Source organism: Vombatus ursinus, unplaced genomic scaffold, assembly GCF_900497805.2.
Source record: "Vombatus ursinus unplaced genomic scaffold, bare-nosed wombat genome assembly UNPS02007612.1, whole genome shotgun sequence".
NCBI lineage: Eukaryota > Metazoa > Chordata > Mammalia > Diprotodontia > Vombatidae > Vombatus > Vombatus ursinus.
This window is the reverse complement of record NW_020947390.1, coordinates 10,603,711-10,619,321: the sequence shown is the minus strand read 5'-3', so window position 1 is coordinate 10,619,321 and position 15,611 is coordinate 10,603,711. Positions and strand designations below refer to the sequence as shown.

Here is a 15,611-nt window from a genome sequence, read left to right as displayed (position 1 = left end):
GTTTGTAGACTCTGTTCTGTTCCATTTGCTGTCACATTAGAGAATGATGGAGAAATGGTATTAAGACCATATTTTCTAACCTCTATACTTCATTTCAAAATAAAATATATAACATGGATAAATTCATTGCCACAACATTTCTCCTTCTTACAGGATGGTTGTGAATTGTTTTGGGGGTTTTTTTTTGCTTCATTTAAGATATAACACAACAAACCTAGCACAAGAGATTTTTTATTCAAGTTCAAAAACTGTTTCATAGTAGGACACCAAAATTTCTTGGATAAGAGGAAGTCTTTTGTATTACATTTTTTTTATTTTGCAAGAAAATAAATTATACAACTTAAAAAATAAAATTCAAAAATTAAGCAATACATCAAAATAGTTCAGCCAACTGCCATACGGAAACTGCTACCATTCAAAATTGTACAGCATTATTATCTCAGTATGTAGTGGCACACATTCAATATTGTAAATACCATACATAGATAGATTACAACCTAAGAACTCAAGTTTTTTCAACACTCCAGACTACGTATAATGTATATGACAGGAAAGCTTTCATGTACTGTTTATTTCACAAACATGACCTTGGAAGAATTTACAAGATAGCATCCCAGTCATTTACATGAAAATAGAAAAAACACAGTTTGAGTTTAAGTTAGTAAATCTTTCTGTAAAACTACCAAATCTCTTGCCCAAATTGAATTGTTAAAATTTGCATTTTACAGGAAAAATAACATCCTAATGCAAAAGGTTTTCTGACTGTTCAGATCATATTTCTACTAAGTTTTACATATTAAAGTGAAAACAAGAAAGCTAGTATTTGTTCATTTTGGAACATTTTACTCATGCTCAAAACAAGCAAGAGATACACGGGTCAACAAAAATGAAGGAGACCGACCACCTGTGTAATGAAAAATATGGAAGACTTGAGAATTTATATGAATATTTTCATTAAATCATTGGAAAAGAAAAAGATTCTAATATTTTTCTCACTGAAACTCATTAGAAATGTGATTTACAATCTGTCACGTTTTTATTTGGTCAATTTTGTCTCACATCCATTCACTATGGCAGTGTATGTGGCAACATTTGTCTAAACTTTCCAGATGCAGCACCTGTGTAAGCTAGGTCTTTGGAGATAAATATTCAAAGCTAAAATTAAGCTTTAAAAGTGCACTGTTGCCATATTGCAAGTGAAGAACATCTTCCATTTTATCTGTGAATACTCTTCTCACAAATAACACTTTATTTCAGTTATCTCCCCTAGCCCAGATAACATTAGCTTTTTAAGTGCATATAGGTGAAACTGACCTGATGGAGGATGCTAAACGTGATTCTGCATCTTTAGCAAGCTGCTGGTGTCATTTGTCATTTTTTTTTAACATAGCAAATTTGTAGTCAAAACATAGTTAAATAAAATTGAATAATGTTATAGGCACCTTGTTAATTAATGGTTTCCACAAACACTGAAAAGTAGTTAGATAACTTATTGGTTATTAATTCTGTATATATACCAGAAAATTGACAATAACTACAATGCTACAGTATTTGTTCCTGTTTGGATGCGCAAAATATAATTAGGACATAATTAGCTATGAAACAAAATTTTACAAAATTTAATAGAAAAGTCTGCTAGGGGCTTAGAGCTACCCACTTTTGTATTTCGCTTGCCTCGCAGGTCAACACATCATGGCTCTCATTATTAAGTTAAATGACAGAAAGATTAGGAATTTTAAAAAAGTGCTCAAGACAATTATGGCAGAAAGACCTTAAACTTTCAAAGTGGCGTGTCAATTTACCCAATTATTTCCTATTCTGGCATTCTTGTATTACAAGTAAATGTGCCAATATCAAAAGCTTTGTTACACATAAAGTCACCATTATTATTACAAATTTTTTCCCCAAATTTCATCCATTGTTAGCCTTAATGTAGCTAGAAAATAATATGCACTAATTTTAGTTCGATTCTGAACATTTATGGGCTAACATATCTGACACCTCCAGACTACCTTAAAAAGGGAACTGCAACATTTTAACTTTTTAAATAAAAAATTCCAATTTCCTATGAGCTTCAGAATAGGCATAAGACTATAAACAGCAAAACTTTAATCTAAGTTTTTATTTGCTTTCTTTCCTCAATAGCAGCTACCTCCAACAACATTTTGGGGGTTGGAAATTTAGTCTATAAAATGCTCTTGAATGCATGCTGCTATTATATAATACTGTACTCCTTTCAGTGCTGCAGCATTTCATTTCCTTACTCTTTTCATCAAAATCATAGTTTCTGAAAAAGTCTGATATTTTGTATCACACAGTATATAAAATAATTATTTGCAAGAAAAATTGAAACTTGCACCACAATGAATAAAAATCCAACTTGAGCTTTTCTTTCCCAATGGGGAATATTTTTTCCCTTTTTCTTTTTAAATTATTACTTATGTCCCCAAGTCCAAAGAACTCTATTACTCTGGGCACTAGCTGGGTACCACCAACCATGAAGTTACTACTTTGGATTGATTGACAGAAAAAAACAAGGTAATTGCTGCCATCTGAACATCTTAAAATGTTAATTTTTCATATAGAAGCCTAAATATTTGGCAGGTTTGCTGCTCATACTAAGGTTGTATCAATTCTGCTTTTTCGTTTATGTGTCATCCTATGATGATGCTTCTCATATCTCCCACCTCAAGGCGATTTACAGGTCTTTTAAAAAAAAGTAGCTTCCTTATCTCCCTTCCTCCCCCCAACAGTTATTTTGAACTGTAAAAAACAAAATGTTACTAGTATAAAAATGAAAAAAATCAATCATGTAAATGTCTCACATTCCAAGTAGGAGGTTTTCGTATTGTTTTTAATGCACTTATCAGATATCTGAAACATAAATATTAATTGTATGTAGCAGATATTTGGATCACAAATATTAACTGTACCACCAAACACATTTAACATATATTCATTTTACTACTGCAGGCCCTGAAAAGTAACTGTGTAACAATATTTTTTTAAACAAATGAAGCAACCATTTCATTCATTTCTTCAAAAGGTTTTGTTAAACTGCTTGCCCAAATAGACAAAAATATCCATGCCACTTTACGGCAAACAAAGAAGAGGCCAATCTCCTTCTTAAAGGAAGCCAAGATTAAAAGGATGGAAATATTGTACATCACCTATGTATCATTATAATCCAGTTACCACATAGTAAAGCACTATTTGAGCCAACAAGTTGATACTGTAACAAAGACATATCTTTTTAACTGTGATGTATGTCTTTCCTAATGTTACACAAAACAGCTCACCAAAGGTAGACAGTACATTACTCTGTTGATCACAAATAACTGAAAGTGCAATTTGTAGTCCTACTTGTATTAAAAAAAAAAATAACAGTAGGTCTTCAGTGCATGAATATTTGAAGATCATTCCTTGTGCAAGTACTGTTTATCTTTTAAATAAAAAAGGAAGTAAAAGAAAAAAAAAAGAATACCCTTCCCTAAGTACCTCCCCCACCTCCACTCCTAAAAACCTGTAATCCTCCTGGTGGGTATAAATGAAATCAACTTTAGAAAGCTCACAATGGGCTCTTCATTAATGCAAGTTTCCCCACAAAACAGCATGCTGTTAAAAGTGTGCAACATGAAGGGAATGCCATCATGCTAGTTGACGAATTGGCAAAACATAGTCCTTTTTGTAGGTAAGGCGGGAATTTTGATATTTATGCAATAAAAATCCAAATGAGTTAATCTCCAGCACACACTGTTGTAACTGTCTGCCCAAGCACACCTCCATCTGGGTATTCCACGTCTTCCACAGTCTTCAAAATTATGCCATGTATATGAAAGTGTTGATATCTGACTCATCTCTTCTGATATATTTGTGCTCTATAAGCCATTCAATTTGCTCTTTTATCATTTTCTTTTGTGGTAAGAACATATTTTTCAAAATTTCTACTAGTTCAGTCTGTAGTTGAGCATTACTAATTTTCTTTCTCATTTTCATTATTTGGATGATAGCCTCCTAAAAACAGAATGACAGCTTAGTTAAGTATTAGGATGTATTTTGATATAAGAAAAACCAAAGCAGAACTTTCTCAAGGAAAATAAAATTGATTTAGAAATAGTTTTTACAAATTTCACCATCTAGGATCATCAAGGGGATACATAGGTAAGACAAGTCTGATGCTTATATAGGAGACCTATTTTTTCTACCTACATAGCCTAGGAGTGAATATAGTTTGAACATTTCGATCCCATAAATATTACTGTTAAATTAGAAGATACATGTAATTTCTATCTTTACTTTCAGCAGTGTCTATTATTCCTCTATCTAGGAAACTTAAAGCTTTAGGAAAAATAACTTTAGCAACAGTTATTTTATAAAATCAAGAAGTAGACAAAATGTCTACCACAAACAGTTACTTCAAAATTTAGTTATTTCTGTTCACATTACATACCTGGGTTCTTAATATTCTTAGCTGAACTATTCCTTCATTCTCCTCTTCTCTCATTCTTTCGGTGGTAAGTTGCAACCGTCCAATCAAGTTAATTTTACCCCTTTTCTGAACTTTTGCATTTTTTCTGTAAAGACCAAACAAATGACATTAATAAAAAAGTAATTATTTAAAGCAGAAGGTCTCATGAAGACAAATAATGACAACTAAATGAAAGAAAATTCAATAATGTGATTGGAATACTCAACTATTTTAGAAATACTGTAGCAATACAGAATTTGTTAATGTAATCATACAAGGTTAGATTTGAAAAGTGAAGTTCAAAGAAGTACTGCGACTTGTGCAAGGGTTGCACATTCATTAAGTGAATCTTGAACCTAAATCTTCTGACATATTACAAACATTCTCAGGCTCATTGTTGACAGGACCATGGATTTGGAGCTAGAAAGAACCTCAAGGTCATCTAGTCCAATCCCCTCATTTTACAGGTGGAGAAACTAAGGCACAAAGTAACTCGCCCAAAGTCATAAAAATAGTAAGGAGCAGAGCTGGGATTTAATTCAGGTGTTCTGATCCTAAGTCTATCCATCTTTTCCCTGCCTCATGGTGTTTCCTTGCTGGTCTTCCTGGGATATAATGCTAAAATGATCACTATACTAAAATAAGGGTCACCAAATAAAGTGAAAAGATAAATGTGTAATGATGATACTATTCCCACCCACAAAAAACAAAACAAAACAAAACAAAAAACAACAACAATAATAACAAAAAGCCCATCAATGTTAATCACTGGTGAATTTTCTCTCCTTCATTCGTTACATCTGAGATCAGACAAGATTGGGTACTCAACGTAGCGGGCTGGACACTGAAAAGTACCATAAGTACTGAAAAAATTACATGAAAGCATGATGTAGTGGAGAGAGGGCTGGCCTTCCAGTCATGAAGAAAAGGTAAAAGTCCTGCCTCACACATGTAGAGAGTATCAGCCCAGGCAGTGTAAACTGAACAGAAATTGGAGTTAGAAGAACTGAATTGGAATCCTGACCTTGGGCAAGTCATAGAACCAAAAATAACTCCTTTTGAGTTATGTAAGAAAACCCTTCTTGTTCTAGATCTATCATCCAACTGGCTGTGTACAAAAATCATACAATCTGTCTGGGCCTCTGTTTCCTAATCTGTAAAATGAAGAGGCAGAAAATATGACCTTTGGGATCCTTTCTTGTTGTAGATGTATAATCTTACTGCTGTATGACCACGAGCAAATTAAATAATCTCAGTCCCCAAGGCCACTCTATAAAGCTAAACTGCAAACAAGGTACAGGACATGTCTTTACCCCAATGAGGGCATGGGTCTGGACACGAACACATACCATATTACTCTCCTAAGGAAGGTACAAATTGCTAGTTGTATTTTAAACTACTGTGTACAGAAAAAATGAAAAAGCAGAAAGACATTTTGGCAAAGTCTGCATTAGCACTGTTTTATTTTCTTGTGAATAGTTATATCAAATCAATAAACAATTATGCAGCACATACTGTGTGGCAGGCAGGCAACAGTCCTAGAAGGATGAGAATCAAACAGTCCTGCTTTCCAGAATATTACGTTATACTGGCCATTGGCAGAGGAGGGCACTGGTCATGCTTAAAGTTATAGACAGGAAAAATCTTAGCAGGGTCCAGGGATGAACAAACCTCTGGAGGAACCAATAAATGTCTCTTAAAGAAGGTGGCACTTCTCCTTGATGGGAGACAGATGTTCCCAGAAGTGTCAGGGAACAAAATAGCATTTTAGGCATGAAGGAGAGCCTGTACAAGGCCTAGACCTGGGAGAGAGGGTGTCACACATGGGAAACAGTGAGTTGTAGTTTGGCTAGAATGTAAAGTGCTTGAATTTCATGTATGATAACTCTTAGAAAAAGACTGGAGTCCAATTGCAAAGGGCTTTAAATATCAAACAGAATTTCTGTTTTATCTTAAAGGTAATGGGGAACCACTGAAGCTTTTTGAAGGAAACTGCCATGGTCAAACCTGCACTTTAGGAATATTATTTTGGAAGCTACAGGATGGACTGGAGAGGAGTCAGATAGGATACAAGAATTAGGAGGCCACTGATGTAAGCAAAGGGAAAGGGGAAAACTAATTGGTTATGGAGCAGTGGAGGATGAGAATGAAGGATTGAAGATTACTCCTAAATTGCCAACCTAGGTGACAAAAAAGAATGCTTAAGCATTCTTAACAGGAATGGAGAAGTAAGGGGGAAGGGTAGGCTAAAGCAGAAATATAATGGGTTTGATTTTTAGACATGATGGGTTTGAGAAGCCTATGGCACATTTAAGAAGGGCTGTCAAGTCATGAGGGTCACCAAATAAATGTAAAGTGAAAAGATAAATGTGTAATGATGATACTACTTCCCCCCTACCAAAAAAAAAAAAAAAAAAAAAAGAAAGAGAGATGCAAGTCTGGAGCTCAGGAGAGATGAGGGCTGTTAACTATGGTGATTTTTCTACCACACTAAATACAAAACCCAAACTACCAAACAAGGAAGACATATTTGTAACTGGCAACATGATTTAACAAAGTTTGTATTGACACGCAAAATGATTAAAAGTATAGAAATGAAGAAATAATAAGTTTCAAGTAACATTTTAATGTAATTTAAAATTTATGTAAATATAAAATATAGGCAAATTATAAACCTCTATCTGACTTACTGTCCTCCAGACTAGAGACCAAGGTAATACAAGTAAAACTTTAATAACACAGAAATTACAATACTGATAGCCTGTACGACAAGTCTATTACCTTGGTATATTTTATTCTGACAGATCTTCAAACACCTGGATTATATCTTTCACCACTCCTAACACTTTTTGGAACTAAGCTTGAATAGCAGCATTACATAACACCGGAGTCAAACAAGTTCTTAGTCATGTGATACATTCCTAGTGGGACACATGTTAGACCCCAGATTATAAAATGGTTACGTTCTTAGTTTCATATTTCTTCTAAGAAAAATAATAAAGCTTTATCCTGGAAACAAAGCACTAACCATCATAGGAAAGATTTTACTTTTAGACCAATAATCATCAATCTTACATTAAACTGAACTCCTGGTTCACTGAGAAGAGGGTCCCCTCTGTAAAGTCTTTGGGTGAGATGACTTGTGGTTCATACAATAAAACTTGTCGTTTGAGTTTTGGAAAAGCTACAAGAGACTATGCAGAAGAAAAAAACATTAGTTTGTAAAAAGTAGCAGAAAAATACTATCCAATTCTTCCATATTGGCCATTATTCTGAAATCATCTATTTGCTGCCTACTTCAATGACCCAGTGATCTCTGTAGGGTCGGAGTGAGTACTTCTTCCAATGACAGAGCTCAAAAACTATTCTCTGACCCTGTGTGCATAACAATGGAGACACGTGCTAGTAGGAAGTGAGGTGGAAATAAGGATTATAAGGATTGTTCATGCTGCTGTGGAAAGGTGGTGCTGGTGTTATTTGTCATCTGTTCTCAAAGAGGACCATGGCATCAGGAAGGAGATGTCATTACTTGCAAGTGAACTGGTTTTAAGTGAGAGAGGGCTGTGCAAAGTCACCAGCCTCACTCACTTTTCCAGAGCCATCTGGGTCCAGTGGCAAGATATAAATCAGGACAACTGGAGATGGCCCTGGATGCAGTATCGAGATCTTGGCCTTTTTAAGCTAAATTCTTTCTCAGGTGTCATCTTGACTGAGGCAACACCTATTCAGTGATTAAGGCTAGATAAGAAATGAGACAAAGAACAGCCTCTTTTACCTACTCAAAAAAATGAAATCAATCTGGGAAGGGAATACCCTCAGGGTTTCTGGCCAGAATAGAAACAACTGCTATTTACACTCACTCTGAGCCATCAGAATCCAAACAATGACCAAGTAAGGCTTGGGCTAGGACCCATTGTTGGCCCATCAGGAAAGCCAAAGTGATTTGGGTTTAAGGCATGGTCCATAAAAAAAGAAATCTAGCCTGTAAATCCCAAGATATCTTGCTAGGTTTCTGAGAGAGGGGAAACATTAGAAATGCTTTGTTTTGTTCCTTCCACCTTCTCTCTCTCCACTGACTACAGATTACTGGTAAGTTCTCTATTAGTTGTCCCAAGCCCAGATACTATTATCTGCAGCTTGAGTTTACTCACTAGCATTTGGAACAGTAGAAAACTGTGGTTCTTCAAAAGGGAATGAAAGAAACATGTTTATAGCCCTAGGATTGAAATGATTTCAACGAATCTAGAAAATATCCCGTGTATATTGCGGAAGTAATATGAGCTATGAATGACTGTGAGAACCTATACAAAACCATAAATGAATAAAAGATAGGAACTGTGACTTCAGTGCAAAGAACCCTTCTATAACGATCCAGTACAGAAACTTTTCACCAATGTAGAATGCAGTCTCTGACTTAGTAGGAAGATAATGGAAAGAAAAATGTGAAAACCCTTGATTGTAGATAGAAAAACGTGGCTGCCAGTAGCCATTCTAAGTAGGGTCAGGATGTTGAGATTTGGAGACTATTGAGCATCATATGCTAGTTAAAATACTTCGTCAAGAATCTAGTCTAACAGATTTTGTTGCTAAATTTGGTCAAATATAACTTTTGGCTCTTAGGGACTTAGAGATCAAAAGCTGATTATTTTCAATGAAGTGACTGAAAATTCAGATGGAGACTAAATGTAAACAAAACATCTGTAAAAATAAACAGATTCAGAAGTTATTACACTGAAGTTATAAAGAAAAATCCATACCCATAAAGTCCTTCTAAGTTCAGCATCAGGAAGTTCAGTTGCTAGCTTAAGATTTTCAAAACTGATCTTTTCTCTTGGTCTTTGGTTCCAAGCAAACAGTACAGCGAGTTGAAATGTTGTTACCTCTAAGTCATACTGTCCAACTTCATTCTTAAATGTTATCTGTAAAAATTTAAAATTAATACTGAAAATAATTTGGTAATGTTCACATTTATGTCAGTAAATTGGTATTAGATGATAAATATTACAAAAGAAAAATTAGGACAAAATATACTTACAATCCCATTTGACATGAGATGGTGCCAATGTAATTTTCTGCCACTGTGATTTTTTTTGTAGAATTCTTCTACTTCAGGGATCAGATCCTCCAGCTCAGTGGGAAGGGAAACAAATACTTTTTCAGAGCTTCTGGACCAGGCACCAGCATTCAGAATTTTAATATTCACTGAATCAGCTATAGGCAAGATATTTTAAAATATGAATATATGATATGTAAAAGCCAAGTGGGAAGCTCTTAACAACTAGAATATGGATGTACTAGTTGCTGATAAACACAAGGGACTCTATAACCAAGAAAATGCCACACTGAGTAAATCAGTAATTCCATTAGTTCAATATTCTGTTTCTGACTGACTTTAAGAGATGTATGTTCAAGTACACGGGAACTGTCTTCCATGATAACAGTCTCCAAACGTGAGGGATATATGAATATCTCAAATACTGTTTAATTTCTTTAGTTTATTTTGGTTCTATCAACCATCACACAAAGTAAGCTATCCAAAGTCAGGGTTCAATAAATGTGTGCTGAACTGAATTCAATGTTTGTTTTTAAGTTACTAAAATTATAGCAGATTAATTTTTTTTTCAAAGTATCTACTAAAAAACCTGAAGATTACAAAATAGTACCTGGTAAAGCCAACTTATTATTCTTGTGCATTTCCTTAAAAGCTTGGTTCAAATCTTCTGACACTTTAATGTCCTGGAACATCCTAGCGAGCTTGTTTACATAATCTGCTGGCATACCCACTTCCTATGCATACAGACAAAACAATAAATAAAATATCAATTAAAACTACAGCTAAAACTGAATATTGGCTCTGTGGGTGTGGTGGTAAAATTTCTTTATTATAATTAACACATTAAACAAACTCTTAAATAAAAATGTTAATACTCTGCTCAATATTTAGGATGTTCCTTCAAGTCAAGTACAACCTTGGTTTTGTCCATTTCTAATGTACTACAAATTACAAATGATGATTTATGAAGATGCAATGCATATAAGAAAAAGAGCATCTCAGAAAGTCACCAATAAAAACTGTGGCAAATTCACATGGTTTTAAAAACAGTGAAGAAAGCAACACTTAAGTAAATGTAAATTGGCTAAATAAATTAGTAACTCTCATTTCAGTGTTCTTACCTAAATTTCTGTAACATGGTAAAGCCCTTTTGGGGCCAAAGTTTCCTATGGCTCTATATATGCAGTACTAACTAGGCTTTGTGAACTTTAACAACTGTGAGTTATCTTCACCTTTAGTTGTTAAAACTGAGTCCCAAATCCTTTACAACTGAGGTTTGTATGTGTGTGTGTGTGTGTGTGTGTGTGTGTATATTAATTAGTCTAACTCTAAGGACAGTAAGGGGCTTTGCTTATACACCGCAGGAGGAGACAGGCAGCTTATGTTTCTCTTCTTCTTATGTTTCTAAAATCTTTTTGGGGGTTCCTCCATTAGAATGTGAGTTCTTTAAAGTTAGGCCTTTCTTTGTATAGCCAGTTCTTAGCTCAGTTCCTGGCACATAATAGGGAATTAATAAATGCTTGCTGACTTGACTTGAGAACTTCCAGACCATTTACCCTTTCAGCTATAGACATGCCCCTCAGTAGCTAAGGTTACGTGGATAAGCCTCAAGAAGGCATGTGAAACACTGAAGGGGGAATGGCACTATTTGCCTCTGCCAAGATAGGGCAAAGTTCACTGTACCCCTTCTATATCATTTCAATGAAGCTGTTTTATAATGATAAATCAGCTTTATGTAAAATAAAATTCTGTCTCGTTTGCTAGGGTGCCTAAACATACTAATTCTATTCCTAGAGACTAAGTCAAGATAGAATTTGTAGTATGTGGAATTGAAATAGAGGTGAGGCACATATTAAAATACAGGCTAAAGTATATCATAATGATTTCTAAGAAACAGATTCAATTTTTCAAACTTATGTTTTTTGTCCTTATATCACAATCATGAATGAATAAATTTTAAAAGTTTATTAAGTGCTTACTATCAGCAAAAGCATTGTGCAAACATTAGAGATATAAAGAGAAAATCAAGACAGTCCTATTCTTAAGGAGCTAACATTCTAATGGGAGAAAACAACACACAGAATCATTTCAAAGTATCCACACAAGAAGAATAGGAGGTTCTCAAAAATGAAATTCTAAGAAATGAATGAATATTCTTTTGTGACAACGAAAGCCAATTAAGCAAAAACACCCACTACAGTGACCACATCTAGTAATATAGAAAACAATTCTCTCCTAGTTACTTCTTGATTGGGAGGAGGTGTATTTTATTTTCTGTTTTCTAGAACCTTCACTATTTTAAAAAATTATTCAATGCTCAACTTCCTTTTAGTGATCCTCCATTTTCATTGTCGTAATAATCATGTATACTGTTCTTTGGGTTCTGATTACTTTATGCTATATCAGTTCATAAAGATCTTTCCACTTTATTCTCTTAATATCACAGATATTGTTATTTGTAGCAATAGAAGACCAGGAACTTGGAGTCAGAAACCTGAGTTCAAATCTCAGCTATGCCAATTATATTACTTATCTGACCTTGGACAAGCAGCTTGACCTCTCTAGGCCTCAGTTTCTTCACCTGTAAACTAAGAGAACTGAACTTGATAACTTCTAAGGATACTTCCAACTCTAAGCATTCAGAGTTCCTTAAAACTAAAAAATCCCTCATAAAGCAAAAAGGGATCCTGCTGCTGGTCCTCTGAATGAAGTGTCAATCAATCAACAAGTATTTATTAAGGGGAATACTATGTGTCAATGATTGTGATATGTCATGAGTTAGAAAAAATAAGCAAAAACAATCTTTGCCTTCAAGAAGCTTATATTCTAATGGAGACAACATACATGCATCAATGCATATTAGAAAAATTTAGAGTACATAGAAGGTAACTTTGAAGGGAAAGGCACAAACAACTATCAGCACTAACTTGCTAGCTGCAGTGAAATAAAAGAAACAAAGCAGAGGGAAGAGAGGTTATTTTTTCTTCTAGATTACAGGAAACTTCACTTAAGTGTCCACAATTATACAGGCAACTTTACAGATTCATAAAATCTATCTTTTTAAAGTCAATTAATTTATTCATTTATAGATCTGGAATTTTATAAAATCTCCTTCCTACCCCTTCCCCAAAGAAGGCAGCTCATAAGGTTCAGAAAATTAATCAAATCTATCAACTTCCAACATTCTATAAAACATCTACTGTATTCCAAACTAAGAAATAAGGAACTGAAAAACCATATGAAAACATTGGAGTTACTTACTCTTAGCCATTCTACCATATTCTCTTCAATTTCGCTGTCAGCAGAGATATCCAATATTAGACGCCGAGTTAAGTGAGCTTTGTGATATCTCATAAAAACATCTTTGTTTTGTACATACTTAAGTACCAAGAGCTGCATTGGAAACAAAACCACATTCAGTTTCTTGCCTGCTTAGGTGCCGACCCTCATCTCACCCCAAATATACAACAGTGCAGTAGAAGGCCTCTTCTATCTTAGTAGCTTATTTCACAGGGTAATTAATTCCGGCAGGACTACTGGTTTTATATTTTAAAATGCTGGCCAAGTTGTTTTGGGATTGACACAAACTACCCAATTGCATTCATTAAATAAAAAGAAGACTCTTAGAATTCTCAAGACAACTGGTTAATTTTTCAGGTAAAGAAAAACAGTTTACCCTCATCCCTCACTTCTATCTATTTTTCCTTTTTTCCTGTCTTCCCACCTGTCTCTATGGTGTCTTCATGACTGTTTTCACTCCTATTTTCTTTCCTGTTTCTATTTTTTCCCACTTATGTTTAATTCTGATAGCTATAATGATGAGGCTGATAGAGCAGCTCTTTTTGTATAGCTCTTGTTTGGCTGATCATTTGGGGACCTTAAGAAATTCAGTCAGAATGGCTACCAACTGCACTCCCCAGCACCTGGGCTCCACCTCATTCTTTACAAAGAAGTTTTGCAAAACATGGTGATGCTCATTCTCAATGTTGCCTTTGGGTAAAACCGTTTCAAGTGAAAAAGTGATAAACTTATATTAACACTAAAGTTCTTATATTAATTACACTTAGAATCTTTATGGATGCTATCAGAGAAAGACCAAAATCAAAACAAGAACATTTAAATAAATGATCACAATATTAAAAAAAATTCACATACCACTTCTTTAAGTTTGGCTTCAATTTCTTCAGAGGTTAGTTTTTTGCTTAGTGGTGTTTTTCTTAGCAACATGTCACAGTAATTGGCAAGGAGCTCAGGGCATTTTGATTCAGGTTGCGTTTTCAATCCAACCCTAAAAGTAAAATACAGACAGTCCATTAAACTGCATTACCATTTATGAATATTCTTTGAGCAACCAGTCTTTTACATACTAAGTTGTTATGTTGTACAATTCCTCTCTAGCATGTACCCATTCCTTTCTTTCTACACCCAAATGCCACTATCCAAGTTCAGACTCTTATCACACCTTATGCCCAAATCAATCCAACAGTCTCCTAAACTCAAGTATTTCTCACCTCTAATCCATTCTGTGTATTACGATTACACTTACCTTCTTAAAATACAGCTTTTATCATGTAACTTCCCTAGCATGCTTTTGATGCTGTGTTCCCACTTTCGTTCACATGCCTGGATTGCCAATATCTCAATTTTTACTACTTTACATCTTACCTAGCTTTCAAGATCAGCTCAAAGCCTATCTCTTTTGTAAATTCTTCTTCAATTGCCCCAGCCTGAAGTCAACTCTTGAGTCCTATATAAATCATTCTCTACATAATTCACAAACAATTCAATTTAATAAGCATTTTTTTAAGCATTTCAATTGATTATTTGTTTTGGGCATTCTTTTCTTTTTACATTCTGAGTTCCAAATTCTCTCCCTCCCACCCTTTCCCCCTGCCAACTGAGAAGAGATGATATATCAATAATACATGTAAAATAATGCAAAACATATTTCCATATAAGCCATATTTTTTTTTAAAAAGCAAGAAAAACAAAGTTAAAAAATTATATTTGAATTTGCACTCAGAGTTCATTAGTTTTCTCTCTGGAAGTAGATAGCATTTTTACACCATGAGTCTTTTGGAATTGTCTTGGATCATTGTATTGATCACAGTAGTTGCCATGTCTTTTACAGTTGATCATCATTACAACACTGATGTTACTGTATACGATGATCTCCCAGTTCTTCTCACTTCACTTTGTATCATATCATATATGTCCTTGCAATGTTTTTCTGAAAGCACCCGCCCTTCATTTTCTTATAGCACAATAGTACTCTATCACAATTACATGCCACAACTTGTTTAGCCACTCCCCAATTGATAAGCATTTCCTCGATTTCCAACTCTTTGACTTAACAAGCATTTATTAAGGATGTACTAATATGTCTGGCACTGTGCAAGCCTCTTGTAATACAATCCTGTATAATTTTCGACACCTCTTCTACTGCTGTTTTGATTATAAGCCAGGTGCAAAAAGAGCCAAAATACATTAAATGAGTGGCACAATGCCCTCTGTTAAAATAACCTTTTTGTTAATGAAGTGCATAAGGAGCTGGAAGGCCACTCTGCTTTTGTTTTCTGCCAAAACAACTAAATTTCTAGTCATGTGGTGGTTTTCTCTAGTGTACAAGTCTCCTTAATATTAAAATAATAATTTCCCAACTGGCAAATTCAGTGGCTTTTTCTCAGTTCTTACCTTTCCAGGCATCTCTACAATATTTACTGGTGCTTGAAGGCCACAGACTTCACTTAGCAATATTATAATATGGTTAGACCTACAATTTAGATAAATCACCTTGGCAACTGAGCAGAGGATGAAGTGGAGACACTTGTTGTAGGGAGCCTGGTTAGAAGGCTAGCACAAAAGTTTAGGTGTGCAGTTATGACAGTCCAAATTAGCATGTTGGTTACATGAGATGTGGTATCTTACAATGTCAATAATATGAAAATATGTTTAATAGGAATGTAAATGTATAGCCTAAATCAGATTGCATGCCGTCTTGGGGAAGGGAGATGGGGAAGTAGGGGGAGAAAAATTTTAAATTCTAAAGCATATGGAAGTGATTGTTGGAAACTAAAAATAAATTAATAA

General features: G+C 34.6%; 1 protein-coding gene across 4 annotated transcripts in view; it reads right to left on the bottom strand.

The window, feature by feature from the left end:
* Window positions 1-213: 213 nt before the first annotated feature.
* CUL5 (cullin 5) overlaps window positions 214-15,611 on the bottom strand; it is a 127,273-nt gene continuing 111,875 nt past the window's right edge. For all 4 annotated transcript variants that reach the window (XM_027849500.1, XM_027849501.1, XM_027849502.1 and 1 more), the window contains exons 12-19: window positions 13,677-13,809; window positions 12,783-12,914; window positions 10,132-10,255; window positions 9,504-9,679; window positions 9,226-9,387; window positions 7,544-7,662; window positions 4,451-4,574; window positions 214-4,014 (exon numbers count right to left, since the gene is read on the bottom strand). In XM_027849500.1, the coding sequence (XP_027705301.1) occupies window positions 3,820-4,014; window positions 4,451-4,574; window positions 7,544-7,662; window positions 9,226-9,387; window positions 9,504-9,679; window positions 10,132-10,255; window positions 12,783-12,914; window positions 13,677-13,809 (1,165 nt within the window). In that variant the 3' untranslated portion in view covers window positions 214-3,819. The remainder of the gene's footprint in view (window positions 4,015-4,450; window positions 4,575-7,543; window positions 7,663-9,225; window positions 9,388-9,503; window positions 9,680-10,131; window positions 10,256-12,782; window positions 12,915-13,676; window positions 13,810-15,611) is intronic.